We start from the raw sequence: 20,699 nt of genomic DNA on the forward strand, positions 1-20,699 counted from the left end.
AGTTTGTTATCTCCAAATAAAGTTTTAAACATTTTGTTAATTTTCTGAGGTTTTGTCTTAAAGTTATTCCAAAAACTGTTATTGAGTTTTTTTAACCATCTGCTCATATATCGCCATTGTTGGCAAGAGTAAAAAAGCAAGGTGCCACTAAATAGTTCTCTTCTCGCTTTAGCTGAAGTATGTCCTGACTTTTATTGATATACCAGTACATTACCAACCAACACAGCAGACAGTGAACATAACCAAGCATCATTTCAAGACACCTAAAGTCATAATTAGTAAATTCATCTGCTTATTTGATGTGTATTTCTCTAATAACGAGAAAGCTCATATTCATAATTTGAACGAGATACTCAGTTTAATTTCAGTGATAATAATTAAAAAAATATTTTACTTTATGAAATTAAAATTACTTTTAATTAATATAGGTAACACAATTCAAAATATTAAAAATAATTAAAATCAAATGAACTTATTGCTCCCTGAATACAGAATAACAAGTAATAAATGAGATAGCAATAAATTAATTTCAAGTGATAAATTAAACATAAATTTATTAGGAGCTTTTATTTTAAATTAAAGAATACATATAAGATATCTAAAACTTAACATTCAGTTTTATTTACAGTTCTTTCTGAGAATCAGGTAGAAGATTTCGAAGTCAGAATTTTGAAATTGTCACATATTTACACGTCTGAAGGCAAGTACAAAGAAATATCAACTCTGTTAGTTGCTTATGGATCCCGAACTGCTTGGACTTGTCTCTTCAATAGCAGTAACCTAATTAGAAAAACATTCCATATTAATAAGTTAATAATTTACAAAGTAATTATTTTAAGAGTATATAAAACTACTGAATCATAATGAAGTATATACAGAACCTTTGGAATAAAAATACCAGCTCTAATGTAATGAAGAGAAACAGCAATGGCAATGGTATGAAAGATAATTCAGTTTAAAAGATAATTCAAAGGAAAATTAAAAAAATATTATTATCCATTCTTCCCTAGTTTTTTAAACAATGAATTGAAGGCTTAGTAGTTTTTAAATGATGATATTATTGTTCGAATAAATACTAGTCAAGTTTTATTTTTTAATACAAAAATAATACTATATCTAATTTGATAGCGGGAAACTTGATTGGTTGATTGATGAAATTTATTGATGTAAAACCCCTATTTGGGTATGTTAACGCATCATAAGTAAAAAGAGCATACTACAAAAAGCGAAGGAAAAAGAAGAAGAAATAAAATAAAAGCTGTTTAACCCTTTAACTGTGGAATTTATTTTTTAAAGTCAAGCAATGATGCATGTACTCGTTGAACGCAATACAAATGGTTGCATAGTAAATTTTGCAAAAAAAATCTTAATAAAGCGATTAAGATTTCATTTTTATTATACATCGATCGTTCCAAAATGAAGATTTGGATTAACTTGTAAATCCGTCGAACGCACTTAAATGGTTAAAAATTAGTGTTTTAACTAAACTTACGTATTAAAAAAAATATTTACTTAATTTGCTTTCTTTCATATTTTTAAGGATTGAATTTTCCAATCGCATTTTTCTTTCTAGTCTTAATGGAATAAAGTATTGAAATTATGTATTATCTATAACAATATTCTATTCAAAATTTTGGGAACGTAATTTTATTTATTAATTAAATTAAATTTTAATTTAATAATAGATGACCAATGGTGTCAGCTACTATTGAGATTTTACAAAAATCTTAAAATTAAAAAGTAGAAAATAATTAAAATTAGAACAATCTGTTATTTAGTACACTAAAAAAGTGAGTTTAAAAAGTTTTTTGCAATTCAAATGATCAAATTTTTACTTTCCAGTTATATTATGTAAGCATCAGCAAAGTACTGTAATCATCAAAATATACGAGATTTGGTTGAATCTTCACGTTTTAAATGTCCTTGAATTATGAAAAACACACTTTTAGCCTGTGAGTCCATCCGTCTTTTTATATGTGAACACATTAATTCAAAAATCATCTAAATGAATAAAATTTGGCGTGTAGTCAACTAAATTTGACGATTTTTATCATATTTTGGTCAAAATTTGTCAATAGGAAGAGGTAATTTTTTAAAAATATTCATATATGTGAGGCAGTTTTCCACATATACGAATTTCATCATTATGCTATGAAATTAAATAAAATAAATACCGCAGCACAATTTATAAAAACCTTTTGGATTTATAACAATCCTGACTATCTCTCCTGTAACCCAGAAAATGACACTGAACATATTCTCAAGCACTGTTTGAGTTTTCAATTCTTAGACTAAACCTTTGAAGCAAGTTGACTTTCAATCACTAAGAAATTTCTTCTCTTAAAGTTTTGATTAAAACAAACTGTATTTCATAAGCGCTATTTTCAATTTTTTTTTTCATTTACTGAGGCTTTTCGATATTTATTTACTGTAACTCTCTGGCATTAGAGGACTGGCATGACAGACTTTGCTGCTAAAAATCGCAATTTATCCATTTCAATAATAATAAGACCGCAGTTACAATTACTGCTTCAGCAGGCGTTGCCACTTACGCTGAATGCAAATATCCATGCATTTTACTTATTTAAAAATCATAAATTATATATATATATACTCGCAATACCCGCACAGCTATGCCTGTGGCATACGCCCAAGAGGAAAAAGTAGTTTTAAACTTAAACCTTTCGCACATGAGAGGATAAGTGTATTACGAAGTATAGTGTATTACGAATTAAGTGTATTACGAATCGTAGTAGGAAAATATTTAAATCGAATTTATTTTTAAGAAAGTATTATGAAAATTGAATTAAAAATATCGCTATAAGCAGGCAAAAAGATAATTTTTTGAATTTAACGAAATAGGTATACAGATATTTGAATTTTGCAAAGTCATGGAGCATTCTTTTTCTTCGGATGCTATATTCAAAGATCTGATTGATTGTACTAAATACTTCAGAAATATTCAGAATATTAAATATTTAAAGTCGAAAAACCATTTTAAAACTGAGCAATATGAAATTTAATTATGTTTAAAATGTTTTAATATGAAACAAGTGAAGAAATTAAAGAGATATGCTTAAAGTTGATAATTTTGATTGCAATTTTATATACGATGTACTTTAAACGTAATCGAGCTGGCACACTGCATTTGGTTCAAAATCATAATCCTAGCGTATCTCAACTAGAAACTTTGAAAAAGCAAATTTTATTTTTAATTGATATTCTATTAAAGCCTTCATTAATGATATAAATCCATTTATGTAAAAAAAAAGTTCCCAGATATAAAATTATAGAATAAGACCAATATATATATATATTTTTACTATTAAAAATGACACAAAACTTTCCATAACTACTTTTTTTGAACTGGAGCTATCTAGCTACATCGATAAAAAGATGATAATTTTTTTTCGCCTGTCAGGATAAATTTGCCTTCGAGCAGCATTGACAAAGAACCCATCAACACATATATCTTGTGATAGAGATCTAGAATAACAAACCCCTCACCCTGTGAAGCGATCGAAAACACAGATAAAACATCCACAAATGGGGAGGGGAATACCCATTTTGGAGGGAGAAATTCTTAAAGCCGATGGTGAAGTATATAAATAAAGATATTACTCATGAAACCCTTTTACTTTTTTTTAGTTTCATATGGCACACCAAAATAGAAACATATTTATATTAAACTTATACTGTCAACCCAAAGAAATATAATGATGTATCAGATTAATCTTTTGTAGTTTAGGAATTCTCTGCGTTTTTATCTTTGACTATGGATGACGAAATCGTTGACTACGGATGAATCTCCACTTTTCAGAATTCCCTGAGCCCGAAATACACATTTCTAGACATTATGTCTGTCAGTCAGTTTTGAGTTATCTATGAATACTATATATCAAAAATGCTTTGAGATATAGTATTGTCTGAAATTTAGTATATGGAATTACTATCAGATTTATAGTTTTTCATCAAATTTTGAACGAAATCCATTGAAAAGAAATCTGAATGTCTAGCTCATCGAATACAAGTGATATCACTAACTACTGAAAGTAAAAAGCTAAATAAATAAAGTTTGGTACACAGGTTTAGCATCGAAAATAAAGATACTTATCAAATTTTAAACCAAATCCATCAAACTGTTGACCATCAGTCAGTCTGAACCTTCGCATGCATGTAAACCCAATAATTCATAAATGTAATGATTTATGACTATAATTGTAGCTTCGTGTCAATACAGAAGTACAGAAAACTGTCAATATTTTAAGAATACATTGAAAAGAAATCACAAATTAGTTAAGCGTATTACGTACAAACATGTGTAAAATAATGAAAATTTATTAGTAGATCAATGCAATGACACACCACTTGCGAATAAGAATATACTTTTTCCGCTGAGGAGAAACTCATCAAAATCATTTACAATTCTCAGAATATTATTCATCCAGTTTTGACAGTTTTAACTTTTTTTTAAATATAAATTCCAATATCGAGTGGGATAATTTATCTTCTGATAACTGTTTTGTTTGTTTGGGTTTTTCTGGCGCAAGAGCCATGATGTTGTCTATGTTGCGCCAAAAAAATCATTGTAAAATATTCATAGAAAGTAATGCGAGAAGCAGCTCTAAAATGAAACCAAGATTTAAATAAACGGATAAAACTAAAAATACAAAGAATTGAGCATGAAATGTCTTATCAAGTAAATAAAGAAAATGGAGTGCTGGACTTTTGATTTGATAGATAATTGGAATTCTTCTATAACACAGTAGCGCAGTAATCGAGGAGGTGTGTGGGGGGTTATGGATGAGTTTTAAGATCGTTGTTGGGCAGAATATTCGAGCGTTTATTTCATTTTTTTTAAAAAAATAAAATATCATGAAGATAGAGAAAAAAATAATATAATGTCCTGGGCATCAACGGCTTCTGCCGGCGTCCTGGCATGGTGGTAGCGCGTCTTTCCCTTGATCTAGGCGTCCCGGGTTCGAATCCTGGTTCGCTCATGGTTGTTCTTTACCCTGTGTTCTATCTGTGAGGTGCGTGAATGAGACTCTCTGTGAAAAGGAGTTGTGCAAGCGAGTGTGTGTGTGCTATCTTCATATGAGCTAGAAGTCAGACTTCTGCCCTCGGGTTCTCAGGGGTTTTACCATCAGAAGCTACAGTGTAAAAAACTTGGCTTAAAATAGTCACGATAAAAATCAACGGCTTTTACTAAACTTCTGATGTCGGCTGGGTACAAAAAAATTAAAACCGCGGGAAGAAGCTGGTACCCTAGCTATGCCGTTGCTATTATGTGGAATTAGCATTAACTGAGAGAAATTATAAGCAAACTAACAACAAAAGCAAAGGCCTAGTTTGAAGTATTACCATGAATATAATTCCTGACAGAAACTACAAAGCGAGTGAGAAATTGTAGCTAATTACATTTTTTATAAGAGGGAGAATTTAAAGCGCAGACAAATCACAAAATCCTGTTCCATTTTATTCATTTTTTTGAATCAAGGGTGCGAATCGCAGCTGTCCGTGTCTTCCAACGCCACGCGTCCATCGACTCATTACCTATCATTTGCACCTTAACCACCTTTTATGATCATCGCGACCCTTTTAAAAAGGGAAGTGTGAAATAACAATGCAAAAAATATGTACGCGGATTCTTTTTTCATTTTATTTTACTCCCCTGTATGACACTGCGGAGGGTTTTGTTCCAATGCCTTCTTCGGGACTGCTGCGATTGTGGTAGCTCCGAAGCAGATGGTCGATGGGACAAAAAATTATCGTTTGAAAACTGAGCCATCCTTTCCGTTTCATTCTTCCCGATTTTTTTATATTTTATTTTTGTCACTGCCTTTTAAGAGAGGGTATGTTCAAGAGAGATATCTCATTTTACAGGAAAGTTTTTTTTTGTAGTATTTCGAAGAAGGTCCGAAATGATTTTCTTGTATAATGTGATTCGACGAGAGATTGGAAATTCGATTATTAATTTATCCTGTGGAAAGGAAGTAAAGTAAAACTTCTTTAATACGTCGTTTAAGAGACTATTTTTAAATAATATGCTAACTAGAATGACGTAATATCAAATATTGAATTCAAAATGCATAAAACTATTTTATTCGGTTGTATAATATTTTGGTACAGATATGCTTTATGATAAAATTTAATGATCATTTTAGCATAATATTACATCTGTAATACTAAGCAATGTTTTTAAAAAAATTAGAAATTCCAAATTTTAAATAAGTTAGTAAAATCTTATGACATTTATAGCATTTATAATGTTGTAGTGATTGGATTTTGAAGCGTTAGGAAATAAACGTTCATAGATGGCGCTAGACAACTAGCGCGAGTGTAATTAAAAGAGTGATGTCATTCGAATGTTGGCAGTTGGAGGAGAAGGAGTTACTGAGAAGAGTAACTTGAACGAATCTGCAATAAATTTGTTGTTAAGTTTTCTATTTGCCTATTTATTCAAAGCACTCACGGACCAGCCAAGACAAATGTGTCCTTCTGGATAATCATACAGCATGTTTTTTCCCTCATTTTTTTCATTTTCATTACAAATTCATTAATAACAAAATAGAAACTCTCGTTATTGTATATATTGTGATATTTAAAATCGAATCACTATAATGGATATAAATTAAAATATTAATTTTATTGTAATAATCTAATCTTTTGGGGAAGTTTATTATTGCTTTGCTGAAATTTTAACTTTGATTTTTTTGAAAAAATCTTATTTTTTTTCTATTATTGTGACGTCTTGCTTTGGAATTTAATTAAATCTCTGTGAATTGAATGTCCATTGTTCACATGCTTAGTTTTAAACGACGTCTTCTCGAATATATGTTATATAAAGGTATTTTTAATCAATGTAATAGGTAGAAATAAAATGGCTCTTAAGCGATTTAATTATTCTGCTTAGTCTCACATTCAGTGTTTTGAAATTTAAGAAACATAAAAAGAAACAATTATACATTTCATGCTATGAAGTAAGAAAATTTAAATACCCCAATGCAAAGAAAGAACGAAAGATATTAGCTATGTTGTCTAGGAGGTATGTGTGTATGCTTTTTTAATAATTATTGTGGACTTAAAATAAGTATATAATAAATAAGATTTCAGAACATATCTTTCTATACACATTTGGTACGGCATTCCACCCCAACACCGTGCACGAAGCACATCGTTGGCATTCTTTCTATACACAGACTGGGGAAAAAAAGGAAAATATACTCACCTACACATGCACAAAACACACCGTTTGCTTTAGATTTTTTTTTTCAAAACAAATTTGATGATACCGGATTGAAACGGATTTGATCCCCCCCCCTCTCCTAATGCTTTTGCGCATGCGTTTGGATACATTTATTTAGTAAAAATACAGGTGAGGGAAAGATGAAAGAGGAAGAGAACAACAAAGTGAACTCGAATTTAGGAGTCATAAAAATTGCGGATAACTTGCAATATTGTCGAGAAAGAAAGTACTAATTCACAGTAAAATATTTTAGGACAACTTATATTAAGGCGCCAAAATAAGGCCTTTCTATGATGAATAAATCGAATATTTACATTTTCAGAATTTGGTAATTCCCTATTTTATGAAATAACTAGCCGCCTTTGGCGACCAGCCGGTTCGCCAATCTTAATGTTCGTTTAAATTTTAATAATTAAATAGCTTGAACAGGAGTTTAACCCCCTTCTTCGCCAAGTTGGCGATAACGCGCCAAAGCTAGCAATCTTTATTATGCACTATGATTGAACATCTGCTCCTTTGCTTTTGAACATTTCGCAAGGCCGTTGTTGGCGATTTTTAAAAATTTGGCCAATCAGGGGGTTAAACTCCGGTCGTACCATTAAATATTTTACGCAATTCCAACTTTAATTGATTCTTCAGCAAAATATTTTAAAACTTCAAATTTTGATAGTCATATAATTCACTCATAATATTATAAAGGCCTTCAGTCATAACGTGATATGTATCTCTCTAATTTTCTGTTACCCCTCGTAGAATTTATGCTTTAAATTAAAGTGTAAATGATTAATCTGCAATTAATATAATAATATTTTTTACTGAAACAAAGCATTTTTTTTAATAATATGATTACTGATAGAGTCACTGAGCGTTTAAACTTTATGGGCACTAAAGAATATCTTTCTTAATTTATGTAATATCTCAAGAATTTGTCAACAAAAATTTCTCAGATTCATCATGAACAGATCTATTAATTAACAATGTTTCATTTTAAATGCATCAAACACTAAAAAAATAAAATGAATCGTTTAAAATAATCGGTCGAAAACAGGTTTAAAAAAACTACTTAAAAAACAATGTACTTAAAACTATAAGCATATACAAAAAAATATATAACTAACATAAATACAATTTAATTACAAAAGCATGCAACTAACCTAAAAATAATTTGAATAATTGAAAACAGGTTAAAAAAAACTACTTCAAAAACGATGTACTTAAAACTATAAGCATATACAAAAAATATATAACTAACATAAATACAATTTATTTACAAAAGCATGCAACTAACCTAAAAATAATTTAAATCATCCGTTGATAATGGTTGTCATGGCAACAATCAGAATGCAATGCGCATGCGTGAATTTTCTTCGCCACTTACGTAACGCAAATGCGTGAATTTTTCTACGCCAGTTGGGGTAACGCTATGCAGATTAGACATTTTTAATTTCCTTTATTCTGTGTTATTTTAATTCAAAAGTACTTCAGAATGAATCTGAAACAGGGATTAATTAACAATGTTTCATTTTAAATGCATAAAACATTAAGAAAATAAACAGAATCGTTTGAAATAATCCGCCGAAAAATGGTAACCCTAGCCTCATTACTGTTGGGAGAAAAAAAAAAAAATAAAGCCTTCCTCATTTGGCGGTGGGGAAAATGGAAGATTTTTTTTGGCGGAAAAGTTGGCGGTGGGGAAAATAGAAGATTTTTTTGGCGGGAAAGTTAGTTTTTAATTAATAATTAAAATTCTAATTAAAATTTCAAAAAAAGGGACCCAGGTGCACATTCCCGACCTCTAAGGTATACATGTACCAAATTTGATAGCTGTATGTCAAATGACCTGGCCTGTAGAGCGCCAACACACACACACACACACACACACACACACACACACACACACACACACACACACACACACACACACACACACACACACACACACACACACACACACACACATATTGAGCTTTATTATAAGTATAGATAATAATTGTTAATGTTAAAAGATTTCTTTTTTGTTATTGAATTTTTCGACAACATTTTGAGATTAGCAGTTGTATATAATGTTGGTTACATTTAATGCTATTATAAAATATTCAACGTGCCACTCCTCATAGTTTTGTTGACTCCTGAGCTAGCCACATGAGCAATCAATACGCAATTTCGAGTTACAGCAAATAGTATGTAATATGGTCAGCAACTATACAATATTCACATATAAGTGGAAAAAAATTGAGCGAAGAAGTATCTAATGGGATGGAAATCAAGAAGGAAGAATAAAGAAGAATTCTGAAAATCTGCTCATCCTACCGTGTTTCAACCCTTAGTAGAAACGTCGAAAAGTAGTTGTTTCGGGATACGGAAATGAACAGTAGTCATTAAATTTTAATTTTCAAACGGAAATTCATCTTTATTAAATCCGAATTATAGCTTTGTAAAAAGTTATGTTAAAATATTAAAATGCTAGGGTACATTAAATTTTAATTGTTGCCCTGTCATTTAGCTTTTCTTCTTTGATTAAGATGTTACGCTTATATATTGAGAAAATAATATTAATTAAAAAAAGTTTTTTGTATATTCTGAAAGGTCTTCAGGTAAAAAAAAAGCCCTTTTAATATTAAATGGTTATAAAAATGAAAAAATAATAAGGCCTAATTACCGCGTTCTTTTAAAACATTACATTTTCTGTGAATATTTAAGTTTATATGACTTTCAGTTTGAGCATGCATTCCTGGAAGATTCGATTTATTCCATAAAGCTGTTTTTTCCTGTTTAATTTCTCATCATATTCCTTCAACGAATTTCACGTTTTAAATTATCAATAATTTGTTGAAGTTAATCATTTGCTCAATTTGAATAAGATTATTTGATCTTTCTTGAAGCAAATTTTTCTTAATTTTCTTCAATTTTGGTAATTTGTATTAGAGCTTACTTGAATGAGGTATGAACAAAGCTTCATATCATAGAAAAGAATATTATATAAAGAAGGCAATGTTTTTAGACTTATTTTCTATGGGAGGGAGAGAATCGGTATACTCTTTCCTACCCCTTTCTAGGAGACGGAATAAGCCGAGGTGAACATGCCATTATATTTATGTAGTGTAATTCCATTTATGCGAATATAATAATAATACTAAAATTCACATATCCAAATCAGTTTAGGAGAAATAAAAGTAAAAAGTAAAAATTGGAAAAATAGTAATGAGAGTACAATTTATGAGCTTGAAGTGTCTTCTCTTAATTGAAAGATGTTATTTTCAAGAATTGAAATAGGGTAGATGATACGTTAATTTTTTAAAGTAATTTTAGAAGTTATTAGTTTAATAAAATCTTTATACATAATTCAAGTTCTGATTTCTTTTTTTTAACGTAAATTTACAATGTTTACATTTTTCTTTAGCTTATGATTGTTAAATTTAGTTTCTTGAATTAAAGTTTCCAATGTTTGATCTCTTTTTTTCAATTTAATTTTTTAGCATTATCGATTTATCTGAATTTCAGAATATTCAAATTGCTCTGAATGACCTTATTCGTGAAATCCTTATTTCAAATAATTGGGACTCTACTATATGTCTAATGACAGATGCTCTTTTGGTAAGATCATAGTTTTGAGATCGGAGATTTCTGAATCCGATCTTATTAATTTTAATTGTTTGAAAATAAACTAGGAAAAAAATAAATTTTGAAAATAATCACAAAGAAAAATATTTACTTCGTTTCGAGGTCTTTTCATTCGAGGTGGCATGAATGTCCTCTGTTTAACCTCTAAATCTTGAACTCTTTTGTTATAAGCTTCAATTTGTTGTTGAAGACGAGCGTCTTCTACCTAGTAAAGAGAAATAAATTGGACAATCAAACAATTTTAATCGATGTTAGTAATTTTTAAAATTAAGAAAAGAGACATGAAGGAAAACGAGAAACGGTAGAGAAAAATCATTCTTAGATTTTTATGAAAACGCCATATATTATATGATTTTTTTTTTTTTTTTTTTTTTTTTTTGTACAGGGTTGAGTCAAAAGTTAGTTCCACTGCTCAAGGAAATAAAAACACGATAGGAATTTTATAATAACTTTATTTGTATTCTAAAGTTCCATGTACGATGGGTTTTTCGACCTAATTACAACTGTTAATTAAATATTTATTAAGGTGTGGCACAAATTTTTCAATGCTTTTTGTAAGGAAATTCTGCCCAACGTCAATCTTGGTTGTAGTTTTCATTCCTGCTTAGCGTCGTCAATATCTGTACATCCATTCTCACAAATGCAATACCCTTTTGCGATAACTTCACGTGACATTCTATTTCCACTATAGATTTCATGCACCTATAGGGAAATTTCAGTGCAGTTACAACTTTTCGCCCACACAAAAATAATCATTGCGCGCATTTCCAGTTTGGACGATATTTACAATTGCCGAGACTTATTTATGACTGATTATCAAACATTCTAAAATTGATATTTGAAAGACGCTGCATCACATAATACAGATAAATATCTGAAGTTTCGCCACAAATATTATCAAAATAATTTTTCTCTATTTTTAATAATATTTAGTCGTCTGTTCTAAAAATATTTTATTCAGCATATTTTATCATTTTCTTTGGCAATGCCCTTTAGCAAATTTCTTACGTTCTTATTTTATTTAATTAATTTATTAACAGAACCCTCTTAGATATCAAGAAATAAATTTAAGGTATAAAAAAGAATGCTCTTGCTTAAGTTTGTATACATTTTTAATTACAACCGAAATATTTTTAGACGTGATAATATAAAGTTAAGCAGAATGTGAGGTATCATTTTGCGGTATGAATATACGGTATGACAGAATTAACCATGTATTTTTATACGAGGGATAAGTAAATCATAGTGTCAGGTAAGACAATGGGCAATTAGATATTAGATAAAGAGTCAGCAAGTGACTTGATTCTATTAGAAAAGTTCATGTACACAATAAATATAATTGGTAAGATCACTAAAACAACACCCTTCAAATACCTATTGTAATACGGTAATTAAAAGTATTTTAAATATAAGATGATAATTAATTTTTAATATTTAACATTCAAAATAAACAAAGAATCATGAATATGAAATCAATATCCTAATTTATCAGATATTTAATTAAAATTAAACACAATCTATAAACCCGACAAATCAATTGGTCACCAAAGATAGGAATATTATATAATGTGCAAATAAAAGTCAACAAGTACTTTATTCCCTTGAAGAAGTGGGTATAGTTTTAAAGAGGTTATTCTCTTGATGTGACAGACTTACCCGAGCTAGTTCCTCGTCAAACTCCAGGCATCCGACACCATCCAGCCTTTCAAGGTCCAGGGTGCCCCGCCACCTAACGCACACACCGTTCATGATGAAACTACTGGTCAGGTGGACCTGTCGGCAAATAAGCGATAATGAGATTAATTTCGATGCTAAAAATAATATTAATTACAGTCAGACTGATTGGCTTTAAGGAATCGAACTATATATAAGTTATATTCAAGACGATCAAAAGTTGTAAACGCTGACTTATTCTTCTTGTGTACCATCGACCACCTCGCCACTACTGAACGTAGCAGCATGTGAACGCTGACTCTTCGAATTTTCAAGATGACGATTGAGATTTTATTAAGCTCTGCCAAATTGTCAATTGGCAGAGTTTATACTATGTGCATCCTATATGCATACTAATAGAAATCTCAATTTGTATTTGTATGAATATTAAAAAACTGATAATAAAATTTTATTTAATTATTATAATTTTTATACCTATAAATAAAATGAAAAGACTAAGTAATTGTCTCTCTATAATGCAATTTAAAAGTTCTAGTGTCAACTCATTACGAGGAAGGGACAAAGCAATTAAGCAGGTATTCCGTATTAGCAAATAAATCCTTCATTTACCCTAAATGTTTATTCAAACAGATTGAATGATTTAATCAATTATTGAATGAAGATATTGATCAAAGTCATACAAGCTAAGAATATTTATTGTAATCTATAGGAATTATCGATATTTAAAAGTTGATCGCATTGTTCAAACTCGATATGCAAATTATTACATAGGACGAGTTTCTTTACATGTATCTTTTGATTGGTGTTTTGGCAACGCATTACAAATTTCACACTTTTGTTTCTGAGCTGCGTATATGAAAATGTATTTAAATCATATAAATTAATTCAGGATCTATGAGAGGAGAGGTATCGATAACTGACAATTACAGAAGATCCAGTGATGATTGTTTTCGCAGAGAAACCCATACCACCCACTCCCCACTTATCCTAAACGTTTTCAAAGAGTGGATCATATACTTTCCAAATGTTGCATCTTAAAAATATTCAAGTATTGTATACGGTTATTTAAAAAAAAAATTCAGTCTTTCAAACATATTTATATACTGTTTGCAGTCTCAAGAGAGAAGGAACTTTTAGTTTGGTCAGCTTGTAGAATAAGTACTCGCAATTTTCCATTTGCTTTTTTTTTTAAAAACTTTTTTGTGCTCTAATTTGATTTGATCTGTATATTAATTTTATAAACAGGAATATTCCTTAGGCAAAGTTTAAGGATAGGACAAGCATACAAAAACGTGTCATTTTTAAAAAAATCAGAACATGGGTTTAGAAACACAAAGAAAGATATTAACAAACAGTTTTATGCTAGTGAATTAAGCAAAGAAAAAAAAATACCCAGATAAAAATATATAGCTTAAGTTTAACGTTTTACAAATTCACAACAATTCAGCAGCATAGTTGCGGGGATAGCAATTTCAAAGAATGTATGATTTAAGGTTTAGCACTTATTTTAAATACCCCAGAAGCTCTAGCCCTAGAATTTTTCATGTTGCATGGGATTTATGATGGTTAATAACTATGTTATAACTGTTAACTATGTTTTCATAACATAGTTATAACTGTTAACTATGTTTTCATAACATAGTTATAACTATAACTATAATTATGTTATAGTTATAGTTATAACTATAACTATGTTATGAAATCATGAATTTGTTATTAATTGTTTATCCCATTAATTGTTTTTATACAATTTTTGGTATTCTTTCATTTATTGACAAAGAGGCTTCTGTAATAATCAGCCTTGGATTTCTCTTCTCATTAACTATTGAAAAAAAAACGCTTTATTGATGTTTCTTTGACCTACATAATATTTATTTATGATTCCTCAAATTTATCCTGTATATTAGTGAACTATATATCCATGGTCAACTAAGAGCTGATTTAGAATTTCATAAATATCCATAGAATGAAAAGAAAATAGAAATATATATTTAGGGGTATAATTCGATCTCTTATTTTTCCGGAAATATTTGCTATAATTTGTAAATAATGAATTAATAATAGAAAGGGCTTTATCCCCTGTTCTCTAACCCCTGCCGACCCCTGAGAGGTTCATTTAATTGTCGGCCAAGGTTTCCTAAGTAGAAACATCCTAACGCAAATAATTATGGCTATTTTAATTTATTTGCTTCTGATGATTTAACATAAATTAACAAAGAATAAAATTTGCTAGTCTTGAAAATAATCTTTCAATTCATTTTGCAAGCAGTTAAAAGTCAAATTCAACAATAGAATAAAATTAAGTGAGTGTAAAAACAGAAGATAAATTTGCAGTTCAAGATACATAAAGAGAAAGCTTAAATTACTTAGACTTAGCATTGTGGTCGTCTTAGCGGAATTATAATAAAAAAAACCCATCTTTATGGATTAATGAAGATCTTGAATTGATTCTTTTTATACTTTCATTTTCTGCATTACATAATATAATCTGTTAGTTCTGAAAAGAGCTACTTTTTAGATTTTGAAGGTATCAATTATAAAGATAAATTCAGTAGATAAATGAAATAAACTTATAAAGTTATAAATATGCAAGAAAAGCGATAAATACAGAATTTGAAAATTAACAATAAAAATTAATATAATCACAAGTCGAAAAGTAAACACGTATGAGATTTCTCATTAAAGTTATAATCATGTTCTCAATACATAATTATGCAGTACCTCATTATAACAATAAGTATTCAAGTATACCGATCAATTTTTATACAAAGTATTTCTCTTTGAGATAATTTCTTTCAAAACTTTCAAATATTTTCAAATGATTCATATTAAATTTGTTATTTCCCATCGTTTCGACAATGTTCAACAGCGTAATGATATTCATGTTTAACTGCTTGCAAAGAAAGCATGCATTAAATTTCACTCGTCTGTTAACGTTTGGGAAGTGGTATCATGTGATCAATCATGCCTGTAATTATTGCCAAATCTAATGAATAAATCATGCCTTTTTCGTAAGATGCTTATGAGATATATTTATACAAATTAACTACTATTAAACAAAGTAAATATTACTTATTATACAGTCAAATTATTAAAATATTTTAATTATTATAAAGTTAAAACATGTAATAACTACTACTTATTAGAAAATAAAAATATCAAATGAATATTAGTTATTAAAAATTAAATTAAATAAATATTAATTTTTATAAAATGTGCTAAATTGACTTGAATGTACATACAAATGTTTAAAAAAAGCATGGGTACGTCTTTTAATATTTTATTTTCTTCTATTTTGTCTGATTTGCAAAAATACTTTCTGTTAACTTGCTTTTTAAATATTTTATCTAGTTTCATTTGTTTCATGTTTATAAAGATATTTTGCTATTAATCTTTCACCACTTCTTAGTGTGCTAGAATTTTTTTTAAAATTTTGTGCACTTTGTGTATTTATTTCGAATATTTTGAAAATATAATTATCAGTTAATCAACAGCTTAGTTAAATTTTGATTGGCGCTTCCTCAATAATACTCATAATACTGGATTATAAACTAAGTGCTGAAGAAAAATAAGCATTTTAATATAGTATAAATGTATGTTTTCGAAAATTGCTTGTATTAAGTTTCTCTATACCTCTATTAGACTCTATCCTTTCAAAATGTTTTTATTTGAATTTTAGTATAAAATAAAGTGATAAGACAAATTCAATAAAACCTGAGAAACACATATATATGAATTTTATGAACAACAAGATAAAAAATAATTTGTTTTGATATTCATGGCTTAATTTCGACCTTCTAAACTTGATAGAAGATTAGCTGCACGTATACTGCGTAATCGACGACAATTTTAAATTTGCATAATTCCCCGGTTAAGGCTATCACTCAAATCTCCAAACAGGCGAAAAGAATGGTAAAGCATAGTTTGATTAATGGACAAACGCGCTACAACTACATTAAGATAATGTAACGATTCACCAAAATATGGACATAAAACTCAACTAATTACATGATATATGACAGACCACAAATTCAATAAGTCATATTCTGATATGCACATATCCCCTAGCGATTTACATGTATCAGTCTGGGAAAGGATCGTAGAATCTTTCACCAGGAAAAAGGTAATTGACCGTCGCCAAAGCAATTAGTTTCGCCAAACTGTCAGCGCACAGAGGCGACGATTTCTTTGTTCTCAGATATAAATAGGTAATCATCTAAGACTTCCGCTTATTGCTTTGGCCGGATTTGGAGTAAATGTGCAATACTGAAGTCAACATTCAGCGCTTCGTCGTATCTGTATCAAAGGTGAATTTTGTTTTAAGAGGTATCAAAAAAATTATAAAAATTGTTATAATAAAAATAAAAATGAAAACGTTTTTCTAAACACTTTTTTTATTAGTTACTAATATATATATTCTTTTTAACAAGGTTCTGGATGTTGACGTCATACATTCAAAAATAGACTGTTTGATGAAGTTATGATGTGATTCATAGATAAGATATTATACAGAAATAGATTTAGGCTCGATGATTTATATGATCAAGTCTTCATCAGAAACTCAACATTGCCATGGATTTTTAAAATTATTAATGGGCCGTCAAAAACTTTAAGACCAATATATTTACGATGAAGCAAAATATGTCATCTGATATTTAAACGTTTGTTGTATTATACATGTTCATTTGAAAAAATGAACGATGCATTCCAAAATTCATTTGGTGAAGCACATTTAATGTGTTTCAAGTAAATAAAAGTAAATATTTGATTTCTTTTTTTACTCTTCAAAGATACTTGAAATTATTATTTGTAATTTCAAATGGTAATTGCTATCATACATTTCTTTGGAAGTAAAAAACTTTTTAAATTTGCAACTATCATAACTTCAGATATAATATTTCTTAATTCTAATATCTTTCTTTAATTCTAATATCTTTCTTTAATTCTAGTATCTTTAATATACTTAATTCTAGTATCTTTAATTTTAATATGGTTCAAGCAATATATTTCAAATATTTTCCCAAGATCAACTATATTTTGTACAATGCATTTATCACAAAAAACTGAAATGGAGTCACTTTTTCCGGAAAAAGACTTCCTCATACACAAACTAGATATTTAAATTTTTAAAGCATGGCTACATAATGATCTAGTTTTGGAACAAGTTAAGCTGTTTACAGAATTCTAAATGAACTGCAGGTTTAATTGATGCTCTATTCTTTTAATTGATCAGTTAAATAGATTCTAATTAATCTATCTATATATTTAATTAGGAAACCAAAGAAACAGTCCCAATCATAGGTTCGATTTAGTTAATTTTTAATTAGATATAAAAATTTACGATCTAGAGATGCGTTATTAATAATCGCTACGCTAGCTTCAACCAATATTTAAAAATAAAGCTCTGAACAAGTCCCTCAGTTTCCACAAACTAGACCTAATTAGCCAATTAATTTCATCGCTTTGCAAACATTGTTAATTAATTAAAATAGTCAATGTTTATTTATAATTTAAAAGAAAGCTTCTTTTTTTGATGTGATAAGATGCAGTTCACCAAAATTGGTTGAAATGACTAAATGTTACTCATAATGGGTGAACAATTGGTTGAGATAGGCAGCAAGTATAAATAAAAGTGAAATGTTTAAATAACTTGTGCGCTTAAGAAATCCAAAGTACTCCGTAGAATTTCTTCAAATTTTGCTTGCAAATATTATAAAGCATTAGAAAGTGAAAGTTCTATGATAACTTATATAATAGCTAATCTTTATTATTTAAAAATTGTAACGAATTAAATTTGACATCATGCAGCCACGTGATAGTGTCCTGTCTTACCTTACAACTTAGAAATGAATTCCGATATTATAAGATCTCTATAATATCGATAATCGTTCTATTGAATAATTTGGTTATGTTTCTTGTAATTACAAAAAAGAAGTAAATGATTAGTTTATTCAATGAGCGTTTATTTTACAGCGAGTGGAATTATTAAATACTGGCCGCCCCTGGAGTCTAATTTGCTATCCCAGATTGTTGATTTTTTTTAGGTTATTAAAAGATTAGTATGGGAGGCATTTTAAAAAAAATTCACTTTATTTAATACAGCTGAAAATTATTAGTTATTTAATTCAATTGAATCAGTTCACTGTAAATTAAAAAGTGTATATGTAACGAAATAAAAGTGGAAGTGAAAATCCTACTACAGAGTTAATGGTTGATAAAAATAAGCGATTGAATGTTTTGATGAATAAGTTTGAATTCTAATATATCATTTATATATATTGTTACAGATCATGTATCAAATTGAATTGCACGGAAATAAAATTGATATCATTAAAGAGGTAATTTATTGAATCATATGATAATAGAAACAATATTTTTATAATATAATTCTTTCCAAAGATACGTACAATTTCCTTAAACAAATCAAAAGGATTTATTATCTGTCAATGGCTTCTATTTGTGCGGAAGGATTGAACTTTCTGTTTGAAACCTATAACTTGATTCCTCTTATATCACCTTTCCTTTGATTGAATGTACTTTTTGGGGACACGGTGAATCATCTCCAGAACATTTCCAATAATATTTTGCAGTTCCATTAATTAGCTAAGCGAAGCATGGGACTCAATGCCGCCTGCAATTCGCATGATGATTTGTTTACTGGTGGTTTGGTTATTACCGTTCAATAATAAGTAATAAGCAGGATTTCTGTTTCAACGCACATTAACGTTTTATATGGAGAGTTATTTTTGCTTTCTCGTTGCATTATTTGACTGTAAACAGATGATTTGATGTATGATATTTGTTGCTTTAGTTACGCCATAAGTGCTTAAAATGTATTCATATGCCATAAGTACTTCAAATTCAGCGCCGGCGTCCTTGCATAGGGATAGCGCATCTTCCCCATGATCTGGTCGTCCTGGGTTCGAATCCCGGTTCGGGTATGGTTGATCTTCATCTATGTTCTATCTGTATGAATGTGCCCCCCGTAAAAAGGGGCTGTGCAAACGTATGTGTGAATTTCATCTTCATATGAGCTAGATGTCAGACTTCTGCCCTCGGGTGCTCAGGGGTCTTTACCTTCAGAAGCTACTGCACCCCCTTCCAGTGGTAACGCGGACACGACATCATCATTACCTCAAATTCAGTGCTTCAAATTAAGCATTAGAACAGTTTAGGAAGGAAGGTATTTATTTAGCAGTGAATCAGTAACAAGCTGAACATATTTTCATCACGGGCAACGTCTAGTATATCAACTAGTCAGTATTGTTCCAGACACATGGCGATTTTTTTAATCTATATAAATAATAATGCGTGAGTTATTACAAAAAACAAAATAGAAAAGAATACTACAGTCATTCAAAATTATTATCAATTCTATTCATATTCAGAATGCATTTTAATAAGCAGTAATACATAAGCTAACAATCGAACTTTCGTTTATAAATGTTTAATTTTAATATTTCTGATTTAATGTAAAACCTAACAATCTATTGTTTGGTCAAGTCGATTCGTAAATAAATTGAGACTTTCAACGATAATTTGAAGATGAAAAACTCAAGATGAATGCAAATTAATGACTTCTAAATTTTATTGTTGTTTGTTTCCCGTTTCATATTTGCCTAGTAATTTCTATATCGAAGGCTAAAGCCACATCATTTTGTTTTTATCCCAAACCATAATATGCACAATTTATTTTTTTACCTTCTTAGTAAGAAGTAAAAGATAAATATGAAAAAATAAAATTAAAGAAAAAATCATTGCTATCACATATAATCCTATTACAAAATTTTTATCAATGCCTCCATTTCAGACCCCTTGAGAATGAAAATAAATAAATAAATTAGCAATTAAAAAAATTCGAATAATGGCTACCTATAAAATGATAAATCAAAGATGGAAAAAAATAATTACAATGAAAATAAAGCTCATATTATTTAATTCTCAGTTTAAAACAAATGAACAAAAATTAAACTAAGGATGAAGAATATAAAAATAGTAATAAAAAATAAATATATTTAATATCTGACTTGATATTTGCATAAAAAATTAGGAGAATGTGGAAAATGGACATTTGTAACGCTCCCAAAAAGTAACACACTAAAGGTAACATTTAAAAAATTCAGTAAGTGTTTAAAATTAATTAATATATTTAGTA

At 29.1% G+C, this 20,699-nt stretch overlaps 1 protein-coding gene across 1 annotated transcript in view; it reads right to left on the bottom strand.

Moving 5' to 3' along the window:
• Positions 1-534: 534 nt before the first annotated feature.
• LOC129961735 (protein brother-like) overlaps positions 535-20,699 on the bottom strand; it is a 43,272-nt gene continuing 23,107 nt past the window's right edge. Inside the window, exons 4-6 of the mRNA XM_056075286.1 lie at positions 12,527-12,643; positions 10,962-11,075; positions 535-780 (exon numbers count right to left, since the gene is read on the bottom strand). Of these exons, the coding sequence (XP_055931261.1) occupies positions 727-780; positions 10,962-11,075; positions 12,527-12,643 (285 nt within the window). The 3' untranslated portion in view covers positions 535-726. The remainder of the gene's footprint in view (positions 781-10,961; positions 11,076-12,526; positions 12,644-20,699) is intronic.

The sequence above is a fragment of the Argiope bruennichi genome, chromosome 2 (assembly GCF_947563725.1).
Source record: "Argiope bruennichi chromosome 2, qqArgBrue1.1, whole genome shotgun sequence".
NCBI lineage: Eukaryota > Metazoa > Arthropoda > Arachnida > Araneae > Araneidae > Argiope > Argiope bruennichi.